The sequence below is a fragment of the Grus americana genome, chromosome 22 (assembly GCF_028858705.1).
Source record: "Grus americana isolate bGruAme1 chromosome 22, bGruAme1.mat, whole genome shotgun sequence".
Lineage (NCBI taxonomy): Eukaryota > Metazoa > Chordata > Aves > Gruiformes > Gruidae > Grus > Grus americana.
In genome coordinates, this window is record NC_072873.1 from 5,972,523 (window position 1) to 5,995,379 (window position 22,857).

Below are 22,857 nucleotides of genomic sequence, written 5' to 3' on the forward strand. Positions count from 1 at the left end.
TGGGGAACAAGGAGGTGTCAGTGTCCCTGAAGAAAATGAGACCTTGTCTTTGGATGTAGGCTTCCAGAGGTCATCCATAGCAGTGCCCCTTCCAGGTCTGGAGCTTTGGTGTTCACTGTTCTGCAAGTATATGACTCCGAGCAATCTCAGCAATGTCTACAATAAAGAATCAAGATGCCCATCTCTTCTTCCAAAGTTTACTTGCTGTTACAAAACTGGCTTCCTGCATGTATCCTCTTGGACCAGATGAGGCCCGCTGGAAAAGGAAAAGTCAGGAGGGGGTGTCTGCAAAGCAGGCTGAAGTGCCAGAGTGGGTGCACTTTGGCTGTAGGAATGGGATGGCTCCCTGTCCAGCAGCCACTTTTGCTTCTGTTTTTTATTAGCGCCCCTCCCTTCCCTCCCAGCCTGGCTCCCAAATTCATGCCCAAAAAGAACCCTCCCTGTGGGTTCCCCATCGCTCCTGCTTTTCTTATGGCTCCACTGACCTCCAAAGCTGCCCAGAGACCTGGAGCACCTCTACAATTAGTGCTTCCACCCACCCCAGCAGGAAGGGCTGGCAGCACCCCTGGTTCCCAACCATATATCCCAGAGTGCACATTTGGCAGTATTCCCTTTCCTGGAATCTGCCCAGGCACTGCAGCAATGACCGCAGCTCCCATCGGTCCCTGCCACTTCCTGCAAAGACTAGCCCTCCTCCTTCTCCTCCTCCTCTGAGAACATCCTTTCATGCTGCAGCTGACAGGTTTCAGTCCTGGGGCCGTTTCTGCGTCTGTCTGCTCATTGTTCCTGCTCCAGTCTGCTGTTCCACGGTGAGTGTGTTTGTCTGTGCATCCATCTCTCCTTCCCTCCATGTGGAAGTATTGCAGAGCTGTTCTGCATGCATGTGTGCATTTGTCTGTCTGTGCCTGCCATACCCTGGCAAAGGCTTGGAGGCTTCTGTGTTTTGCTGCCCTGTCCTGCTAGACCACTTAGTTCAAATGGTACCTACACATTTGAGATCTCTAAGGTCGAGGATAGCAGGCTAAGGTCCAAATTCACAATGAGGCACATGCACAAATCACAATATTTGTAAATTCAGTCTTTTACCTGACAGAAAATAAAATGCAGGAACGTGGATGTGCAAGCACGTGCATTCTGTTATTGGGATCCTTAAAAGCAGTTGCTGGTAAACCAGGATTTCCACTACAAACAAAGAATCCTATCTGTAATTTTTTATCAATTTAGCAGCTCTCAATTTCATCAAACAGGGGCTATCTCCCTGGAAATTCCTCTGATGAAGAAGTCCTCCAGAATCCGGAGGATTATCCAAGTACGGTTTAAAGAAACTGACAGCAAGGATGGCTGACTAATGATAGAAGTCTCCAAGAGCACCAGAGAGAGAGTGAGCATGCTTTCTCATATGAGTAAAGCAAGGAGAATTATACCTCTCCTTACGTTTGGTGGTGAGTGAAGTCCAAGCCCCTGGTGTCTGCTTTGAACCTGCTGACTTTTCTTCTTTTCTTTTTTTTTTGACTTTTCTCACTCTCTGCTTTTGCTCTGCACTGATCCCAGACTTACACGAAAAACTTACGTTGATTCTTGTGAAGTCATTTGGGAATTACACGTGTTAAGAAAAAGGGGCCATTAACTCAGAAGGTCTACCTGGGACAGCGCTGACACAGTATAAAAGAATGCAGGGCTGAGTCAGGGGAGCGGGAGAGCTGCTTCGCCTGGGAACAAAAGGGAGGTTCTTGAGAGCCATTCCCTCGGAAATCCCACCCCGAGCGGGGTCATCAAGAGCTGACAGCTCCTCCCAGCTCTCGGTGCTGTTACTACCATGGCTGGGAGGGAACTGCATAATCACGCATCGCAAGCTCCCGGCTGCAAGGTTAGAAAGACTTTTCGAGACGGTTCTTACGCCCTCCGGCTTGCTATGCAGGCTCAGCAGCGTTACAAGTAGAGCATAAGGTCGATAATAGTTCCCCCCACAGCCTCCCTCGTGAGCCGCGCTGGAGAGGGGCTGCCCCTTCCCTAGGCTGTTTGCAGGGAGGAGGACGCGTTGAGGAAGGCGCCTCTTCCCTGTGACCGAGGGAGGGGCGGCGGGGGCCGATGCCCCGGGGCTCCGCGCTCCCCCTCACGCCCCTCCATGGCCGGCGGCCGCACAGATGCTGTTGCTGCACTCGTGCCCCATCCCCGCCGGGGTCCCTGAGGTCTCCCACCCCTGTTTTCCCCCTCACATGCGGCTCGTCCCTCAGCGGTGCCCGGGACCCGCCGCCCCACGCGGCCCCCGCCCCGCCGTCCGCTGCCCGGGACCCCCTTGCGCTGCTGTGCCCACGGCTGGGGCGGAGCCGCTGCCTCAGCGCCAGACGTCCCCGTGTCTGCTCCAAGCACGTTAGTGACAAACACAGCACAAGTTTTCCTTGCCTTTTCCTTGCCCCACCCCGTATTTCTTGGGACATGTTAATACTTCAGCTGGACTGGAACATTCAGGTAATTCCTCCTCACTTTCCCAATTCACCGGGAAAACAACCTGGGACAAGTTTCTTGTGACTGCCTCCCATGGCTGTGTGCAGGGCCAGCCAGCTCTCAGTCTGTATCTTCCTCACTATCCTTTTCCCAGAAAAGTATTTCTCACTGGGACGCACCGACTGCACCAAATATTTCGTCCCAGGAGGTGGGTTCTGGTTCGCTGTGATCCCAGTAAGAAAGGCACTCAGATTTTGCAAAGTATCATTTGAAATGTCATTTCTTAGAGCTGACACTATAAAGAAGGAGAGAATAGGATAGGTAATCTTACATCCCCTCAGATCCTAAGAACCCCGGATTGTGCAGCATCAAACGGGCCTCCAATCAGCATGCAGCATATTACAATGCACATGTTCCAGAGCTGGCTCTGTTACAATGAGCTGGCTGAGGTTATCATGTGGCCATGGGATTTGTGCAGCCCAGCAAAGGCTTGAAGGCAAAGCTGTATGTGCGGCACAGCACAGTCCTGTCCTGTGAGACAGGGGGTTAACTGCTACATGGACCACTAACTCCTGGATGTACAATGGTCCTCCTATCGGGATCACTACAGCAGAAAATGCACATCCCTCCTTCCCTTTCTCATTCTATCCTCCCTCGCATCCCCCTCACTCCTCATTCATTCCTTTGCCCCATTCTCACCCCCTCTTTCTGTGCCTTCTGGCAAACCCCCTTGCAGGGATTTAGAAGTTAATCTGAATGTATCTATTTTAAATACCTATATTTATACATAATAATCTTGAAATGAATCCTACTCTTGTGCTAAGAGGAAGAGGTTCTTCCTCTCTTTTAAATTTAGGGGTGAGATTTAGTTGAAACATGGGTGTCTAGCATAATTTCAGATGTCCTCTCATTTCCAAGATAGACACGTGATGCCAATATGTAGAGCACAGGACCTATGGGAGACAGCTAGATTGGATTTCCTCACCTTTGCAAAGACCACTCACTCACGCTAGGGCTCCTCACTGCATATGACCCTCCTGTCCAATGTTTTGAGAACTAAGGCTCTATTCTGTATTGGAAGAGTTCAGACCACTGACCTGTACACAGACCTGGTGGTTTTAGGTGCCTATTTGACAGATCAGTCACAAACCAGGCACTTTTCATCATCCTCTCCCTCACATTCCACACAACTGCATTTGTTCATTAATTCCTCCAACACCTCCCTGACTGTGCATCTATGCATCTCAACTACAAATTCGTTCATCCTTTCCCCTCCTCGGTTCCCCATACGGTCACTTTTTTCTGCCATTCACTCCTCCTGCCACTAAATACAGCCGTCTCCAACTACCCAACTACACCACTCTCCTCGCACAAATCCATGCATTCCTCCACCCATCCTCCCAGATCGTGCTTCACCTGCTCTCTCTGTCCACCTTTCTGCCCATTTCTTCCTCTGGCAACACTGGAACTGGTGTTCCCCAGGTGCAATTATCACTGCTCAGGCCCAAATTCATGCTGTGCCTTGTGTCTCATGCTGTGACCTGTCATTGCTCCCACCTTCCCTGTGCTCTAATGTGAATTAAACACCACCACCCTATTGAACTGTCCTGGTTTTCCCTGAGATATAGTTAATTTTCACAAGAAGCTGGGAGGGGACACAGCCAGAATAGCTGACCTAAACTAGCCAAAGGGATATTCAAATCCATGACGTCATGCTCAGTATATAAGGGGGGAGCTGGCCGGGGAGGAGAGGTCGCAGCTCTGGGCTGGGCTGGGAATCGGCTTCCTGGTGGTGAACACATTGCATTGTGTATTACGCGCTCTGTATATTCTAAGTACTGTTGTTGTAATTTTCCTCTCTCTTTGCCATCCCAGTAAACTGTCCTTATCCACGAGTTTTACCTTTGTCTTCCAATTATCCTCCCCATCCTGCAGGGGGGAGGAGCGAGAAAGCGCCAGAGTGGTGCTTAGCTGCCGGCTGGGGCTAAACCATGACACAAGGTCCTCATAGCTCACTTTATGCTCTTTTCCTTGTAGAAGCTGTCTTCAAACAGAGAGTCAAGATGAGGAGAAGTGGCATTCTGATAAAACAGTATATGTGTAGAGGTGAGTTGGGGCCAGAAGGGTGGCATCTGTGAGCAGTGGGGAAAATTTCAGCTGGGAGAGCAATGTGGGAAGGAACTGATTTCTTGGGTGGTTGACAGGCACATGTCACCATGTTCTGGGAACTCAAGCAAAAGTCTTCACTTTTTCTGGCTGGCATAGCAGAAGATGTTTTTGTAAGTGTGGTTCATCTCACCCATAGTGCTGAAGACTTTTCCAGGGAAACCACCACAAAGTGGGAGAAGGATGCAGAAGAGATATCTACTACTGTGGGATGGAGGGCAAACACTCAGTGCATCACCTATACTGTGGTGCTAAATCATCCCCTCCTGAATTGTGTTGTGATACCTAGGTATATCACTTGATTGGTGAGTTGCATCATCCCCTCCAGGTGAACTATACCATCTTCTGCACACCATCCCCTTCCAAGACATTACGGCAACCCCTATGAAGGTGTTATACCTTTCTTTGCTAAGTGTCACTCCATTCCTGCTACAGTGCTACGCCATTCTTCACTAAGGTGGTAGTCCAACACATTTTACCATCAGGTTTGATGCACCACCGATGCCCAACTTTGCCCTAATACAAGATGGTTTTCATCTCAAACCAAGAGCAAAGGTATGGAGAAGGCTGCCTTTCCATGGGCTGCTGTCATAGCAGGCAGAGAGGTCACCAAAACCATCTTCCAATCAAATTCAGATCTACACATTGTTAGCCTCAGATAAACCATATGCTACAAGTATGACAGGTGAGAAAGGGAGGTCAGCAAGAAACATCTCCACTGCTGACAATGAGAAGGAGATGAGGTGACTTCATGTGACTCTACCTTTGATGCCATGCTAAGTGCCCTTGGTGTGGTCCGCCCTTCCCTTCCAGTAGTCCAAAATGAGTAGTATATCTGCTTAAGTTGAAAATCAAGCTCATGTCTTTGGAGCATTATTCTCAAAGCAAGTGGTGAGATCTGCTCCTATCTCTGAGATATGGTCTGAAGGTTTGAGGACTTGCAGGGCACCTGCTGCCAGTTGCACGAAGCTCTGTTGTGTGACTGTCTCGTGCTACATGCTGGGGGACAGACAGACTCCTCTCAATGACATGGTAGGCCTGCACTAAGACGAAGCATGGCACATTTAGGCGATCTGAGGACACAGCTGCCTCGAGAAAAGGAGGCTCAGGGGAGACCTTATTGCTCTCTACATATACCTGAAAGGAGGTTGTAGTGAGGTGGGTGTCGGTCTCTTCTCCCAAGTAACAAGTGATAGGACAAGAGGAAATGGCCTCAAGTTGTGCCAGGGGAGGTTTAAATTGGAGACTGGGAAAAATATCTTGACATGGTTTAGGCCCAGCCAGCAGCTGAGCGCCACATGCCGCTCACTCACCCCTCCCCCAGTGGTATGGGGAGGAGAACGGAAAAACAATGGCAAAAGCCTCGAGGACTGGGGTAAGGGCAGTTTACTGGGACAGCAAGGGAGAGGGAAACAATCAACAACAGTACTGATAACAGATATTCACAATGGGTAATAACAGAGAACAATTTACCGATCCAACGACCGACAGACCAGACAGTCCATCCCAGAACTGTGCCGAAACCACACTGTGCCCCCACTGCCCGACTAGCCCCCCTTTTATGGTGAGCATGACGTCACATGGTATGGAATAGCCCCCGGCCAGCTTGGGTCACCTGTCCTGGCTCCTTGTGAAATTAACTCTATCCTTGCCAGAACCAAGACATATCTTCACTGAAAGGGTTATCAATCATTGGAACAGGCTGCCCAGGGAAGAGGTTGAGTCACCATCCCTGGAGGTATTTAAAAGATGTGTAGATGTGGTGCTCAGGGACATGGTTTAGTGGTGGACTTGGCAGTGCTAAGTTAGCAGTTGGATTTGATGATCTTAAAGGTCTTTTCCAACTAAACAATTTTATGATTCTACGAGTCTATGTCTGTTGGACAGAAAGGGGCTTAGAGACATGGGGAACTGTGGTCTAAGGGAAACATGTTGAAAGCCTCAGGGACCTTTCGTTGCTATTTTTCAGCTTCTGCAACTGGCATTTCTGTGGCAGGTTTGGACACACAATTGTTTCCCACTACAAGCAGACACCTAAATTTAAAGTTTCCTACGTGCAACTGGGGAGTCTGACAGCTGTTGTGTCTTCCTCAGGCTTATTCCAGAGGGGAATATGGTTATTTTCTTCCTGTCCTGAAATGGAGCTGGAAACCATGACAGTAAAAGTAACCATCCAGGACTTTGTTGCCGATGTGGTGTCTGAGCTATTTTTCCGAAATACACAGCAAGTCTCTAAGGAGATCATGTTCATCTTTCCTGTGGACTCTGACACTGTTGTACACACCTTCTATGCTACCATGGGGGACACTCGTATTGAAGCAATGCTCTGGGAGAAGGAGGAGGTACTGGGATTGTGGTGGGAGGGGGTGGTCCGCAGATTGGGATGAAGAGTGGAAGTGAGAGAATGAAATCTTGTGGAGACCCCAGTGACACATTTTTCTCCCTCTGTGACAGGCCCAGCATCTGTGCAAAGCCACTTCAGGCATGGAGAATTTAAGATACCTGCAGGATCAGTGGGATCTTTGGGGTCCTGTGTTTGCTTGCTTCTTGGGGACCCTGCCTCCTAACAGGGAGGTCACCATCAGCCTGTGCTATGTCCAGGAGCTACCACTGCATCCTGATGGAGCTGCCCTGTTTTGCTGGCCACATGAGCTGTTCCCCCAGAGAAACTACCTTAGTGAGTGTTCCCCTAGGTGCATCCCCCAAGGAGGAACACATGACTCCCCAACATCCCTCCTGGGGGGGGGACCCCATATCTGCACACATGCCTCAGTGAGAGAATCTGAATATTCCCCCTTGGACCTCACAGTCAGGAACCCCACAGGTCTCCCCAGACATCCCACAGCAAGATTTCCCCACAGATCCCTATACAAACCACAGTGTGAGTCTACAGATTCACCACCACCACCACTCCACTAAGCACCACAGTGAGGGCTGTCTCAGATGCCATATTTCCTCCCTACCAATGATACACAGTGCCCCACCATAGCTGTCTGCTGCCCTAGGGTGTCTTCTTTGTCCTTCTCACACCTCTTTCTCACTGCAGGCTATATCTCTTCTGAAGAGGGGATGTTCGAAAACCTGCACTTCAGCATCTGTCTGAAGTCAGCCCATGGTGTGTCCCATGTAGCCATTAACAGCAGCTACACCCCTCTGCAATACACAGCTCCAGATCAGACATCTGCTGAGGTACAGCCCTGCCAGATGCTAGAGTCCTAAAGGGGGAGAGGAGGGAAGGGTCTGCAGCCTGCTGATGCTCCTTAGGACTCCTCAACCCTTTTATTTGGTTCTCTTTCCTCCTCACACGCTACCTGTCCTCAGGTCTCCTTGAAATTGCCACCCTGGATGCAGGATGATCTGAACTTGCTGGTGTATTACAGAGGGTCTCACACTCACAGTGCTGTTGTGGAGAGGAGAGATCCCAAAGCCCCACCTGGTGAGTGAGGAGGGTGGAAGTGGGCATTAGGGACAGTGTGTCAGTGAGACTGAGGGGCTTTTCAGGTAGTAGGTCAGAACTGAAGGCTATGTGGAGGACAAAAGCAAAGAGGCAGGGAAGGGGGCTCCTTGTTTCCCAACACACTCCAGGTTCTCTGCTGGGAGACCCAGTGGTGATGGTGACACTGACGCCCAACATTCCTGAGGTGGTGCCCAGTTCAGGCCAGCTTGGAGAATTCCTCTTTCTCATGGACCGCAGCCTCTTCCAGGATGCACAGGTACCACCGGAGGAGGTCTTCAGGGGGGATTTTCCACACCAGTCATGCCCAGCTGGTGGGGATGGAGGCAAGCTGCTTCATGTGGGCAGATGTTCTGCGTAGCTTCCTTGTCTGAGCTCTGCCCATCCCTCCATCTGTCCCCAGAACACACTGCTCTTCCTCCTCAAGAGTTTGCCTCTGGGCTGTTACTTCAACATCTACAGTTTTGGGGCCACTTTCAAAGCCTTCTACCCGTGAGTTGGGGGTGATGATGAGGCAAGACTAAGGGGTAAGTAGAGTATGACTTTTCTATGTGAAACTATGGGAGAAGCTCTTGCTGGAGGGCAGTTATGGTGCAGGATATGCTGGACGCAGTGAGATGGTAAGTCCTCTCACTTTTGAGGTAGAGCTTTTCTAGGGAGTGGCCATGGGAGGGTAGCTGTGGGCCAGGTTCTTCCCCCCTCTGACACTCTGTGTGCCCTCCTACAGGCAGAGTGTGGAATACACACAGGAAAGCATGGACAATGCAGTGAGGTGCCTCTCCTCCATCTGCCCTGATCTGGGGGGGTGTGACCTGTTGGGCCTCCTAAAGTCTATCTACAGCACTCCTCTCATTCATGGGAACCTCCGTCAGGTATCAGGGGCCAAAGGGTTATAGGGAGGGGAACAGGTAGGTGTAAACAATGGGGTAAAGGTAGACTTCAGGGCTCAGGGTAAAATATTCTGCTGTTGTTTGCACCAGGAGTTGGCATATGGAAGGCGCCCTCATGGCAGAAAGTGACACCATCTTTGGGGTGGGCAGCTTGGGAGGACTTCTGTGGAATTTGCCTGCACTTGAGGAAGGTGGATCTTCCTTGTGGGGTGTCCCTTTGTGCTAAGAGGAGTTCTGGTGTTCATGAAAGGAGACGCACAATCTCTTTTCCTGTTTCAAGGCCAGTGGGCATGAGAGGGCAAGGGAGAAAACTGGGAAGGCTGACTGCATTTTAGGAAGGTGTCTTTCCTCTGAAAGGGTGCCCAGCCCCGGCAAACTTTGTTTCTCCTCCTCTCTTCCTCAGCTTTTCATCTTCATCCAAAGGAAGATCTCCAGTGAAGAGGAAGCTGTCATGGCTGAGGTCTACCGTTACCGGGACCACCACCGGTAATGGGGGAGCCCTGTTCCTGTCCCCCAACATGCTAACTCACAACCTTCCTCTCCTCCTGACTGTCGGAGTCCTTCAAACAGTCTCCCAAATCCTAGTCTTCCCCAGATCTTCTCTTTACCACAATGGAACTTCAGTAGCAACCCCCCCCAACACACACTTTCCTTACCTCACTAAGACTGACTATACTCTTCATCTAGCGGACCTCCTCTCCCAATCTTTTCCTGCTCTTCTCAGCAATTTTCATCTTCCCTCTCATCCTGCTATATCTCAAAGTGTTCTGGGGGCCCAAAACCCATTCCATTATCTCCCTGCCCAGCAGGCAGTGTCTCTCACATCAGAGTGAATGGGAAAACTCTCAGCCACAGTTTCATTTCTATGATTAGAAGCATCCTTACCTTTCCAGACTTAGTCTTTTGTACTACTCTTGACCTTCATGCCTCTCACCTTTGTCCCATCTCTAACCTCCCCCTCTTTTCCTGTACAGGTGTTTCTGTTTTCCTACTAACAGATGTGACAGCTTCAACCTTTCCCAAGCCATGGCCCTGGAGACCAAAGGTGAATGTGTGTGCATCCACTCTAGGATGGACATGGCATCTGAGGTAATGACCCAGTCACCTGGGCTTCCAGCACCTCCCCTGCTCTATTCAATACCTCAAAATGCAAGGAAATCCAAATACCAACAACAACTCCAAATCAGAGACCCCCTTCAACTCCTCCCCTCCTCACCCCACCCCACCCCCCCAAAATGGTAGGGAATGCAAGTGGTCTGTGCTCTCTGCTTCCCCCTCATCAGGCAGTGAAATGCCTACGGCGGGCTCTGCAGCCTATGGCTAGTGGGATCTCATTACATTGGGACCTTCCACCTGGCCTGGAGGTGTCAATGATCAGAAAAGCTCCTGAGATGATCTTCCAGGGACATCAGAGCTCCGTCTATGCCCAGATCCGTGGGCAAGCACAGGTGAGAGTGATCCAGGATCCATATGCACTGGGGCAGGGCTTTCTGGAATGTAAAGAACCCACTCCCTCTTTCACCTTCCCATCACTGGGAGTCCTTCATGTCTGCTAGACTTGGAAGATACTGCTATCAGGGCATGTGAACCCTCTTCTTTCCCCCAGAGATACCATTGCCTCTGCTCCAACCATGGACATCTACCTTAGTAGACCAGGGAGGGAATCTAGGTATCCAGGCTGCCTGTGCATGCAGATGAACTTTTCTATCTGACTCTTTCCTTTGTGTCAGCAGGATGTAGAGTTGGGTGAGGGAGCCGTGTCCCTTCAGTACCATGTGGGCAGCCAGTCCTTCAACTACACACTCAGGTTCTCACTGTTCCCATCAGCAGATGACAGGTGAGAGGGTAACACACTTGCCCATGAGGCAGAGTGGCAAGTTCTGGAGGAGGGGATAGGAGGTGTCCTTTTCTGGCATCCTTCCCACTCTAGCCTGAGGTGGAAAAAATCTGGGCTTCCAGTGCTCCCCCCCTTGTCCCCTCTGCCCTGACCTTGGCAGAGGACCTGGGTGACCATTACCCCACTGCCCCCTCCTCTTTACTCCATGTGTCCCATGCCCTTCCCTGAGGTGGAATCAAGGACTAACTCCCTGCCTCTGCAGGCTGCCTGTGCACCGCATGGCCATGATGCACCTGCTGTGGAAACTGGCATGGGAGGGGACAAGCAGGGCAGAGAAGGACATCCAGCACAGTGCAGTTAAATCCAGCATCAGCCTGGGGGTTCCATCCCCCTTCACATCTGGTGTGGCAGTACTCATGAAACAGAGAGATGCTTGGCACCATGGTAAGGACAGAAACAGTGAAGATAGGACTGGGAGGGGAAAGCAGGACTTGTTGGTCTGATGTCTGCTTGCCATCTGCAGCCCCCTATTGTGTGGGCCAGACCACCTTTTTGCCTAGCTGTAATACCTATGAGTCTAACCCCTATGTCCCTGTCTCTCTCCCCAGATTCTTTGCCTCCAGACTCCTCCACGTTGTTCTCTTCCTCTTGCAACCTGGTTCCCTGCCAGCTGCTTTGGTTGCGTGGCTTTAGGCCTGTGTGGTTCAAGTCCACCAAGTTTTGGATAGTCCAGAAGTGCCAGTTCTGCCTTGAGGTGCTTGATCGCAAAGCCCCTGACACTGAAGCGCTCACCCAGCTTTCAGCATCTTGTAAAGGTAAGGAGAAACTTTTTAGCTGAGCATTCTCAAAATGTGTTGGACTAGCGTTGAACTCCCCTTTCAGCCTTTATCTTCTCACCAGACTTCCTGATTGTCATTGTGCTGGTGATGGATGGAGTGACAGACAAAGCAAACTCCTACATCTCAACTTTAGGCTGCAAACTAAGTATCAAATGCCTTAATACGTCCCTGAAGTAATCTTATCCTTGTCTCCAACTGTCAACTCTATACACAAACACTAAGTTTGTCACAAAGTATCTGCATGAATCTTTAGCTTTATCCTCATACAGTTCAACAAAAAAAGCCAGCTAGCAGAGACATAGCTGTTTGCACAGGAGTTTCCAGGCTTCCTCTCCTTCCAGCCTTCTGCTTGTCCAGGGCTCATCTTCTGATCTCCAAGGATCATCTGCTGGGAGCTTCTTGTGATTGCTGTTGACAAGGAGAGTCAAATTCTCTTGACTTGTGCTTCAGTCATCTCTAATGGTCAGCTTCTGTTGGCTGTTTCCTAATTAGGAAGTTTCTACTGTCTTCAAGAGACTTCTAATGGAGGGAGAAGGTGTCAAGCACTTTGTCAGCTTGTGTTTGGGAAGCAGCTGTGTATCAGGTAGGCAAGAACATAGAGATAGCTAACAGAGACATAGCAGTTGTCTCAACAGTTAGTCCAGCAGTGGTGCAGAGGGGTCCAGCAACTGTTCAGGCCTGCATGGGGCTGAGTGAAGGTTGTGCAGCATGCCATACAACACCCTCTCCAGCAGTAACTGGTGCATTTTCCCTTGGTACATTGGAAGCCTCAGTCCAAATAGAGCATAAAAGGATGATAGTGCTGTCTAGGCCTTGAGTTGAAGAGAGAGGCTGGTGCTTCATCCTGGGGCTGGGGCAGAAGTGCCCTCCTCTGTGGGAGGTATGTTCTGGTCAAGGCTTGGACTTGCTAACTGAAGGAGCTAAAAGGAAGAAGTGAGCACACTGCACACCATCAGGATGAATGAAGCAGCGATTGTCCTGGTCTTTATGGAAAGTCTGCAGAGAAAAAAGCCTGAGTTATGTGAAGCAAGGAGGATGGGACATCTGGAGGCCATAGTCAAAATGGGGAAAGATGGCTTGTGGCTTCTAACAATAGGGGGAAGGCTCCTGCTCAACCTGCAGACCTGCAACTTCAGACTAGGTATAGTGCCTGGGCACTGGTAAGGACAAAGAAGGCCTGTCAGGAGAGGCATCCAGAGCCAGCTGGGCCTGAACCTAGTGTGATGTGATGGTTACGAGAAATTCTCTCCCACAGGGGATGGAGGTACCCAGCTGCCCACCCAACTTTATGCTTCAGGAGAGGTGTGTTGCTTATCAGAGGCCAGGACTGAAGAAGCTGAAGAGACTACCAAGGCTTGTCTGGCCCTTGGACTATTACCCATTGCTGCTCTTCCATGTGGGCAGCAATGACACTACCAGTGATAACCTGGAGTGAAAATGCAATTATGGAACCCTGTGGGAGAGGCTGAAGGGTGTGGGAGCCCACATGGTGTTCTTCAGTCTTTCCAGTGAAAGGGAAAGGATCAGTAGAAATGAACTCATCTTGCAGGTCAACAACTGGCTGCATGACTGGTGTCAAAGGCAGGACTTGTACCACTATGACTGCAGGACTCTCTCTGAGGGACGAGGGTTACTGAAAAGGAACAGGATTTATCTGACAAAGTGGGACAAAAGTGCCTTTGCAAATAGACTTGGAAATCTAGCAGAGAGCTATAAAGTAGGTGTGTTGAGGAAGGGCTACAGTAATCTGAAGAAAAGTGGGGGCACAAGGGGTTGAGCAGATGTGTTTAGGGGAAAGGATGACAGGGAAGGCTTTCACACTTCCCCTGAAAAAGCTACATGACTTGATGCCCATCTCAAATGCCTGTATAGAAATGCAGAGCATGGGGAACAGAAAGGAGGAAATCTGCCCAGCTGCAGAACTGTGATCTCTTTAGGATGATATAGACCTGGTGGGGTAATTCTTAAGACTGGAGTCCTGCACTGGATGGATGCAGACTTTTCAGGAAAGATACGGTGGCAAGCTAAGAAGGATGTGTTGCACTTGATGGAAAACAATGGCTTGAGTGCACCTGTCCAAGGAAGACAGCTTGTGAGTAAGGATCAGAAGACAGGTCAGCACAGGTGATGTTGATCCTCTGGATCAAGAAAAGGAGGTAGACGAAGCCATCTTCAGGCAGCTGGAGAACACTTCACAGTCACAGGTCTTGATATTCCTGGACAGTTTTAACAAACGCCAATATCTGCTTGAAAGGCAATTTGGCTGGGTGCAAGAAATCCAGGAGGCTGCTGTTATGTACTGAAGCCTGTTTTGTAATGCAGGTGCTTGATGAACCAGCTAGGAGAGAGGTTCTGTTTCACCTGCTACTCACAAACAAGGAGGAACTTGTTGAAGATGTGAAGGTCAAGGGCAGCCTTAGCTGCAGCAATCATGAGAATGGAGTTTACAATCCCGAGAGACAAACAACAGAATTACAACTCATGGACTTCATAAGAATAGATTTTGCCTTGTTCAGGATCCTGTGTGAAACTGTTGTGTAGGGTAAAGAATCCAACATAGCTGGTTGATCTTCCAGGACCCAGTGCTTTGAGATCAAGAATGGTCTGCTCAAGTGGCAGAAATTCAAGGAAATGTGCCAGAAAGCCAGAATGGATGGACATAGAGTTCCTCAGTCAGATCAAACACAAAAATGAAGTATGCAAAGACAGAAGTGGAGACAGGCTACTTGAGAGCAATACAAAGACATTACCCAGACATGTAGAAATGGAGTTATGAAAGTCAAAGCTTGGCTGGAGTTGAAATTTGCAAGGGAGGTGAAGGACAGCAGGAAAGGCATCTGTAAGCACATCGACAGCAAAAGGATGCCTAAGGCAAGCATGGGCATCTTGCTCAGTGATGCAGGGGACGCAGTGACAAAGGATGTGGAAAAGGCTGTCATAGTCTCAAACTTTTTGGACTCAGTTTTAACTGGTAAGGTTTTCCCTCAGGTCTACCATATCTCTGAGTCTCCCAGAAGTCTGTATGAGTGAAGCAGTACCCACAGTAGAAGCAGATAGGAATTATGTAGACTGATTAGACTTACACAAGTCCATGGGATCGGGTGCATCCAAGAGTGCCAAAGGAGTCGGCTGATGCAACTGCAAGGCAGTGACTCTATCATCTTCAAACGATCATGGCAATTGGGAGGGGTTCCTGATGACTGGAAAAAGGTCAGGCATCTCATCCATTTTCAAGAAGGGGAAGAAGATGTCAGGGACCTACCAGCTGGTCAGCCTCCCCTAAGTCCCTAGGAAGCATATGGAGCAAATCATCTTAGAAGCACTATCCCATATGGTTTTATCAAAAGTAAATAATGCCTGACCAACCTCACTGCTTTCTTGGATCAGGTAACTGGCACTATGGACAAGGGAAAGGCAGTGGATTCTGTATACTTTGACTTTAGCACAGCCTTTGACAATATCCCAAAGTCTCCTTATCATGAGATTGATGATATATTGGTTGTGAACAATAAGGGTGGTAGAAAATTGGCTAGACTGTTGGGCTTAAAGACCAGTTATCAGAAATTCAGAGTCCAGCTGGTGGCCAATAACCAGTGCAATTCCAGAGTGATATCTCATGGTGACATCTTCATTAATGACCTGGACATTAATGGACAGTGCACTCCTAGCAAGTTTATGAATAACACCAAATTGGAGCAGTAGGTGTGTGGTCAGTGCAGTGGAGGGCAGTGACAGGCTGGAGAATTTGCCTGACAGGAACTGTATGACATTCAATAAAAATAAATGCAAAGTCTTGCATCAGGAATGGATCAGGAATGGAATAACCCTATGCAACAATACAGGCCCAGGGCACACACTCAAGGAAGCAGCCCTACAGAAAAGGATCTTGGGGTCCTGGTGGACAACTAGTTGGACAGAAGTCAGCCACGTACCATTGCAACAAAGAAAGCCAACAGCATCCTGGGCTGTGTTAGCAAGACTGTAGCCACTAGGTGCAGGGAGGTTGATCCTTCCTCCCTGTTCAGCACTGTTTGCTAGCCTGAATCCTGGGGTATTGTATTCAGCTTCTGCTTCCATTACAAGAAAGGCATTGACATACTGGAATGAGTCTAGCGGAGGGCCACTAAACTGAGGGACCTGAAGCACTTGGCGTGTGAGGAGAGGCTGAGAGCGCTGGGTTTGTTCATCTTTAAGAAAAGGATAGCTTATTTCTGTCTACAGCGGGCTGACTGAAGGAAAATACAAAGAAGCCAGAAGCACTCTTCTTGGAAGTGCACAGCATTACGATAAGAGGCAACAGGCACAAGTTAGAACATGGGAAATGCTGAATGGGTATGAGAATTTTTATTTTTTTTTTAAATCATAAGGATAATAAAAAAACTGGTGAAATCTCCATCCTTAGTGCTATTCACGACTTGACTAGACAGGTACCTGAGTGAACTGTTCTAATGAGATCTGTTTTGAGTAGGGGTTTGGACAAGATGATTTCCAGAGGTCCCTTCCAACCTCTGTATACCTTTAGGCCAGCCTTAAATGGCCCCTAGTTCTGCCCCAACTGCTCTGTGTGCTTCTTTTTCTGCCCATAAAAGCTCTTAAATCTGTTCTAGAACTGTGCCATGCCTGGACTATAACGCTCCATGGGCTATACTTGACCCTCCTCACCTTCACTTTCTTGTGATCCAGTGCTGCTGTAGCTCCAAAGAGGTCTTATATCCTGGAATGTGGAAAGGAAGAGCTCATGCTGAGGCTGGTGGGTTCAAGAGTGGATGATGAAGAAGGACCCCTGTGGGACCCTTACCAGTGAACATGAGCCATAATAGGGAAAGTGGCAGGAAGGAGTAACATTAGTAATGCTCATGGGTAGAATTAAAGGTGTTCAGAGAGAATTATGTTGAGTAAATTAGAGCATATAGGAAAGATTTTTAGTATACTTGTGAGGGACTGGGAAGATTTAAGGATGCTCTAGGAGGTCTGGAAAATGTTCAAGATGCTTGTGGAGGACTGGTAAAAATTGGGAAAGCCCAATGGAGGATGGAGGACAGTTGAGTATACCCAGAGAAGGCAGAATTTAAGGTTACTAGCCCCTGCCTATCTCATATAAGCTGTGTGAATGTTTCTGTCTTTCAGAGCGGGAACCTTCTTCTGAAGAGCAGGTGATGGAAGAACCACCAGCATCTAACATCAGTTGGGACTGGAAAATATCACCACTGTCAACAAGATTGTGTGACTTCTCCAGCCTCAGGGTAGTGGTGGCACTTCAGAAAGCAAATGGCTCCTGGGCCTTCACTGCAGCCCTGGCCTCTGCCTTAGGACTCAGCAATGCTGATGTTGATGGGCAAAGGCCCACTGAGGTAAGCAGATCAGGAGCGGGAGTGGGGCATTGTCATGAGCTGAACCTTCCTTTGCTCCAGGTTTCCAGTCTGAGCTGAACTGAGAGAAAGAGATCAAAGCAGTTGGGATACAGAGCCTCTCTGCTTGTGGAAGGGGAGTGTGGGGGTTGTGGGGTAGAATCAGCAGAGGTACCTGGGAAGTTTCCAATTTTGAGGATTTCAGTAACTTTGTGTGTATATGTGGAGGTCTTACTTTTTCCATGTGCTGATTTAGGTCTCATCTTTCTTTCTTTGCCCTGATTGTTCTGTTTTCCCCCACCGGATATGCAGCCAACTGCATGGGCCACAGTTTTGGCCTTAGTCTGGTTGCACCAGTATAAATGGAAGGTACCTTGGTCAGAGCTTCTGGAGGCCAAAGCTTGTAGGTGGCTGCGGGACCAAGCTGGTAAGAGGATTTTGCTGGGATGAGTCATGCGCTGGGCTTTTCCCACCAAATCCACAGCTGACACCCATTGACCCTTTTTTCCCAGTGCTCCTGTATGGCAGTCTATGAGACTGTCAATGCACACTGTTTTCCCTTACTGATTTGTGGTCCCTCTCTACTTTTTCTCTCTGCTTGCAGAGGTCCAGCTGGATGAATGTCTGGAGGCAGCAAATTCCCTGCTAGGCTGCTTTGTGGAGCCCACTGTCTTCAGGATTTGAACTTACCCTGCTGCTGGGGGTGAGCAAGAAGCTGGGTGGGAACACGGCCAGGACAGCTGACCCAAACTGGCCAAAGGGATATTCCATACCATTAACATCATGCCCTTGTGGGAGTGAGCGAGTGGCTGGATTCTTAATTGCCGTCCAGGGCCAACTTACCGCAAGCTGACTTGTTCACACATTTGCTCTCTGCCATAGTATGAGTTTCCCCTGAGTTCTGAAAAATAACCCTAAATACATATGCTAAACTTTGCTTCTTTTTTCTACGTTCTGTTTTTCTCTAAGGTTTACCCAAATAGTCATCTGTTCAAAATACCAGATCTCAAGGAGAAAAATCCTGTTCAGATACTACAGAAAAACACCTTCTTCATGAATATCTCTCTCTCTCTCTCTCTCTCTCTCTCTCTCTCTCTCTCTCTCTCTCTCTCTTTCTACCTACCTACGTACACTTCTTTCTGGTTTTTTAGTTGGGTAGTTTTGTGGGTTTTTTTTTTTTGTTCGCTTTTTGGGGTTTATATATATATATGAGGGTTTGTCAAATAAAGGGGTGGATTTCATTGTATCACTGCAGTGCCTACTGTAGGTGCCCTGTGCCATTTCAGCTGTTCTGAGGTATCTAAAACACCTGCCACATAGAAGGCAGGATAAAAAGGACTAATTTTCTGAGGTGACAGATGGAAAGTGAATGGAATCCCATGTGACATGGGATTCAGTTGCCTAAATGTGGATTTCTAATGCCATTTATGATGTTCTAGGATTTTCAAGTGTATTGGGTTTACTTGGCAAGGTTTTGGTAGTGGGGAGGCTGCAGGGGTGACCTCTGTGGGAAAAGATGCGCCGCGCCAGTCACAGATGGTTCCAAAACAGCTGCTGGCCAAAGCTGAGTCAATCAACAAAGCTGGTGGCATCTCTGTGTCCTGGTTCTGGCAAGGACAGAGTTAATTTCACAAGGAGCCAGGACAGGTGACCCAAGCTGGCCGGGGGCTATTCCATACCATGTGACGTCATGCTCACCATAAAAGGGGGGCTAGTCGGGCAGTGGGGGCACAGTGTGGTTTCGGCGCAGTTCTGGGATGGACTGAGTGTCTGGTCTGTCGGTCGTTGGAACGGTAAATTGTTCTCTGTTATCACCCATTGTGAATATCTGTTATCAGTACTGTTGTTGGTTGTTTTCCCTCTCCCTTGCTGTCCCAGTAAACTGCCCTTATCCCAATCCTCGAGGCTTTGCCGTTATTTTTCCGTTCTCCTCCCCATACCACTGGGGGAGGGGTGAGTGAGCGGCCGCGTGGCGCTCAGCTGCTGGCTGGGCCTAAACCACATCACTCTCTAAAACCTTATTTAAGAAAAGGTAAAAAATGCCACACAGGCAGAGCAGGAGGGACAAAAGAATGACAACAGCAGTGCAAACAGCAAGGTAAGAGGGGGAGGAGGAGGTATTTCCCTGCAACCCATGATGGAGCAAATATTCATGCTGCAGCCCATGGAGGACCCTATGCTGGAGCAGAAGAAAAGTCTGAGGAGGAAGGAGCACTAGAGAGGAACTGCTATGTATTGATCATAGCCCCCTATTCTCTGTCCCACCTGTACAGATGATGGGTGTGGGGGTAGAGGAAGAGTCAGGAGTGAAGGAGTGAGGTTGAGCCTGGGAATAAGGGGACATGGGGTATTTTAGGTTTTGTCTTTGTTTCTCACCATCCCACTCTATTTTTAATTGTCAATAAATTAAAATAATCTTCCACAAGTCAAATCTGTTTTGCCTGTGATGGTAATTGCTAAGCAATCTCCCTGTCTTTTTCTTGACTCACGAGCTTTTTCATTTTATTTTTCTCCCCCTATCTTACTAAGGAAGAGGAATGAGAAAGCAGCTGTGTGAGCATCTGGCAGCTAGCCAAGGTCAAACTCTAGGAAAAATTAATCACATTTTAACAGTGATTACTTTTTTACATCTACACTTTTTATGGTGAGTTTTTTGGGCAGCTGCATCTCACACTTAAGATTAGATCAAATATACCTTATGTGTAAGGTTGGTTATGACATCTCAGCAATCCCCCAAAATATTAACACAAAGTTGATTTTCTACCCCAGAACCTGTTAATAGTTTCCTGGACCTCCTTTTTTCTCAAGCTGTGTATGAGGGGATTGACCATTGGGATCACAGTTCTATAGCAAGTGGAGAAAATTTATTCAGATTTAGGGAATTACTGGCAAGTGGTAATACATACATGATAACAAGGATCCCATAGAATTGATCACAGTGAGGGGAGATGAACGAGCAGAAATTACTTTCTGCAGCTCCATTGAGGCCACAGAAAGTAAAATTCAGCATCAATACAATGATCACCAATGTGACTGCAAAGCCAGTAATTCAGAAAAGAGCTGCCAACCCTGCAAAAATATTCTGGTTCATTATAGCTGTGTAATGAAGAGGATTACAGATAGCTAAATAGTGATCACATGGCATCATGGCTAGTAGAAGACACTCAGTTCCTCTGAAGGAGCCAAAACTACAACTGTGCAGTACAGTCCCTAAAGGGAGAGTGGTAAGACTACCACTAAACTCAAAGGTCGTATTCCTGAAACTACCCTATTGATGCTTGCTTGCATTTCATCTTCCCTTTCTCCCTCCCTTTGATATCAACAAGCAAACTAAACAGGGGTTTGCCTCAGGATAGACATCAATATCTGATTTTCCATCTCTACAGACTTTTTAGGATTTGGAAATTTGGCTTAAAAGAGTTCAAATGCAATGATTCTGACAGTAGATACTGATGTTTTCATTTGCAACCACGTAGAGTTATCAGAACTGCTGAAAAAAATCAGAACTTTTTTTTCCCAACTCCATTCAGGACAAAGTAAGTATAATTTGAGAATGTTTTGATAAAGAAGAAATGAGTCACTCTGAAAATGATGCTGGAAGTCAAACCCACAAACACACTTTTTTCCATCTTGTAGAACTGACTTTATATACAATATACCTAGGTTCATGTCTTAGGTGGTGAACAGGGGCAGAGTTCACAGTAAATACCAGGTTTCACTCTTCTTTAGTCAAGAAAGTTACATTTTACTTCAGCTCATTGTGTCTCTTTTATTTTGAAAGGACAGCATTCCCTGAATGTCCCACCCTAGTGTCGTGGTTTAGGCCCAGCCGGTAGCTGGGTGCCACACGGCCGCTCACTCACCCCTCCCCCAGCGGGATGGGAGAGGAGAAGTATAACAAAAGGCTTGGGTCGAGATAAGGACAGGGAGAGATCACTCACTAATTACCATCACGAGCAAAACAGACTGAATGTAGAGAGGAGATTCATCTAATTTATTACCAAGCAAAACAGAGTAGAGCAATGAGAAAATACAATCAAATCTTAAAACACCTCCCCCCACCCCTCCCATCTTCCCGGGCTCAACTTCACTCCCGGCTTCAACCTCCTCCCCCCTCAGCGGCACAAGGGGGCAGGGAATGGGGGTTGTGGTCAGTTCAGCACACGATGTTTCTGCCACTTCTTTGTCCTCAGGGGGAGGACTCGTCTCATCGTTCCCCTGCTCCAACATGGAGTCTCTCACACGGGCTACAGTCCTTCACGAACTGCTCCAGCGTGGTCTCTCCCATGGGGTGCAGACCTTTAGGAGCAGACTGCTCCAGCGTGGGGTCTCTCCCACAGGGTCACAAGTCCTGCCAGCAAACCTGCCCTGGCGTGGGCTCCCCTCTTCACGGGTCCACCGCTCCGGCCAGGAACTTGCTCCAGCATGGGCTTCCCACGGGCCACAGCCTCCTTCACCTGCTCCGGCGTGGGGTCCTCCACGGGCTGCAGGTGGAATCTCTACACCCCCTCATCCTTCCTCCATGGGCTGCAGGGGGACAGCCTGCTTCACCATGGTCGTCAGGGGCTGCAGGGGGATCTCTGCTCCGGTGTCTGGAGCACCTTCTCCCCCTCCTTCTTCACTGACCTTGGTGTCTGCAGAGTTTCTTACATTTTCTCACTCCTCTCTCCAGTTGCAAAAGCTTTTCTGTTTTGCTTTCCTTCTTAAATATGTTATCACAGAGGCGCTGATTGGCTTGGCCTTGGCCAGCGGCGGGCCCGTCTTAGAGCCGGCTGGCATTGGCTCTGTCAGACACGGGGAAGCTTCTAGCAACTTCTCACAGAAGCCACCCCTGTAGCCCCTCCAGCTACCAAAACCTTGCCACACAAAACCCAACACACCTAGCAACATTAGAATGTTGTGGTCATATGCATGCTAAGATCACCCATCACTGTTTGCAATTTCCCTCCAAACAGTAGAAAGCATTGCAGACAGGAATTTGGATGTCAGAGCTATCATAACCTGATGAAGAGAATATGACTATAAAATAAGCCCCCACTCCTGGCTAGGAGGGCAATGGTATCAGGGGAGACATGAAGGATACCAGAGGTATCTTACATCACCTTGGACTTTCAGAAAACTTACATCCCTTGGACTTTCAGAAAAAAATAGCCAAAACTACTTAAACATGTGATTGCCAATCCCAGAGCACACATGGAAGTATATGGGGTGCTGTTACAGCGTAAAGAAATCAAAAATTGGAAGTTATCAGGGAAGGCAGAGTTGACTTGTGGTAATGGTTTGGCATTTATTTCAGGAATCGTCCTGCAGTCCTTTGGCAGCTGATAATCTTCTTGACATTCAGAGAGATTTCTCGGGCTTCCATGTAAAAAACTTTGTTTCTGAAAGACCCTGGCTTCTTTTTATTCCAGATTTTGAAAAAAAGTTGTAGCTCAGAAGTCCTCATCAGAGAAGTAGACACATCTTCAATAAAACTGGAAGTAGTTGAGGTACTGAGGAATCTTTCTTGCTTTCCTCCTTCCCTCCTTCTCAATGCACATTTCACATCTGAACTCCTGGTTCAGCTGATAGGCAAAAACATCAGAAGGGAATCAAGGAGTTCTACGTTCAAGAATGAAAGCAAAGATGTTTGGTGATAATGGAAAGTATTTCTTGTTCATTCTTACTGCCTAGATAAGACTGAGTTAAAAAACAGAGTGCAGAAATCAACCCATGGACTCTATCCTCCTTGAATTTGAGTACCTTCCTGAACAACGGGTTTTCTTTTCCTGTTTTTCCTTGTCATTTACAGGATTACTGTGAATGGAAACATCCTTATAACTGCTCTGGTTGTAACTGATCAGCACTTTTACACACTGATGTACCTTTTTTCTAGGGA

The 22,857-nt window shown here is 48.3% G+C and overlaps 1 protein-coding gene across 4 annotated transcripts; it reads left to right on the forward strand.

The window, feature by feature from the left end:
* Nucleotides 1-698: 698 nt before the first annotated feature.
* Nucleotides 699-18,076, forward strand: LOC129195344 (von Willebrand factor A domain-containing protein 5A-like). Of its 4 annotated transcripts, XM_054801291.1 has the most exons (19): nucleotides 699-809; nucleotides 4,483-4,551; nucleotides 6,706-6,953; nucleotides 7,066-7,288; nucleotides 7,658-7,800; nucleotides 7,933-8,047; nucleotides 8,197-8,324; nucleotides 8,469-8,557; nucleotides 8,793-8,937; nucleotides 9,359-9,441; nucleotides 9,930-10,044; nucleotides 10,239-10,403; nucleotides 10,689-10,792; nucleotides 11,055-11,236; nucleotides 11,401-11,607; nucleotides 16,759-16,982; nucleotides 17,292-17,406; nucleotides 17,584-17,682; nucleotides 17,949-18,076. In XM_054801291.1, the coding sequence occupies exons 2-18, from the start codon at nucleotides 4,509-4,511 to the stop codon at nucleotides 17,661-17,663; spliced, it is 2,409 nt and encodes an 802-aa protein (XP_054657266.1). In that variant the 5' UTR covers nucleotides 699-809; nucleotides 4,483-4,508; the 3' UTR covers nucleotides 17,664-17,682; nucleotides 17,949-18,076. The 4 variants fall into 4 exon arrangements, 3 of the variants coding, with proteins under 3 accessions (XP_054657266.1, XP_054657264.1, XP_054657267.1); XR_008573895.1 differs by lacking the exon at nucleotides 17,949-18,076 and having other exon boundaries at nucleotides 17,236-17,406; nucleotides 17,584-17,936; XM_054801289.1 differs by lacking the exon at nucleotides 17,949-18,076 and having other exon boundaries at nucleotides 17,584-17,936.
* The last annotated feature ends 4,781 nt before the right edge of the window (nucleotides 18,077-22,857 follow it).

Excerpts from the sequence above, each read along its gene's own strand:
- LOC129195344 (XM_054801291.1), top strand. The coding sequence starts at position 4,509 with ATGAGGAGAAGTGGCATTCTGATAAAACAGTATATGTGTAGAG. Across the intron at positions 10,045-10,238 it reads GGATGGACATGGCATCTGAG|GCAGTGAAATGCCTACGGCG; the intron begins GTAATGACCCAG and ends CCCCCTCATCAG. Across the intron at positions 16,983-17,291 it reads ATGGGCAAAGGCCCACTGAG|CCAACTGCATGGGCCACAGT; the intron begins GTAAGCAGATCA and ends CCGGATATGCAG.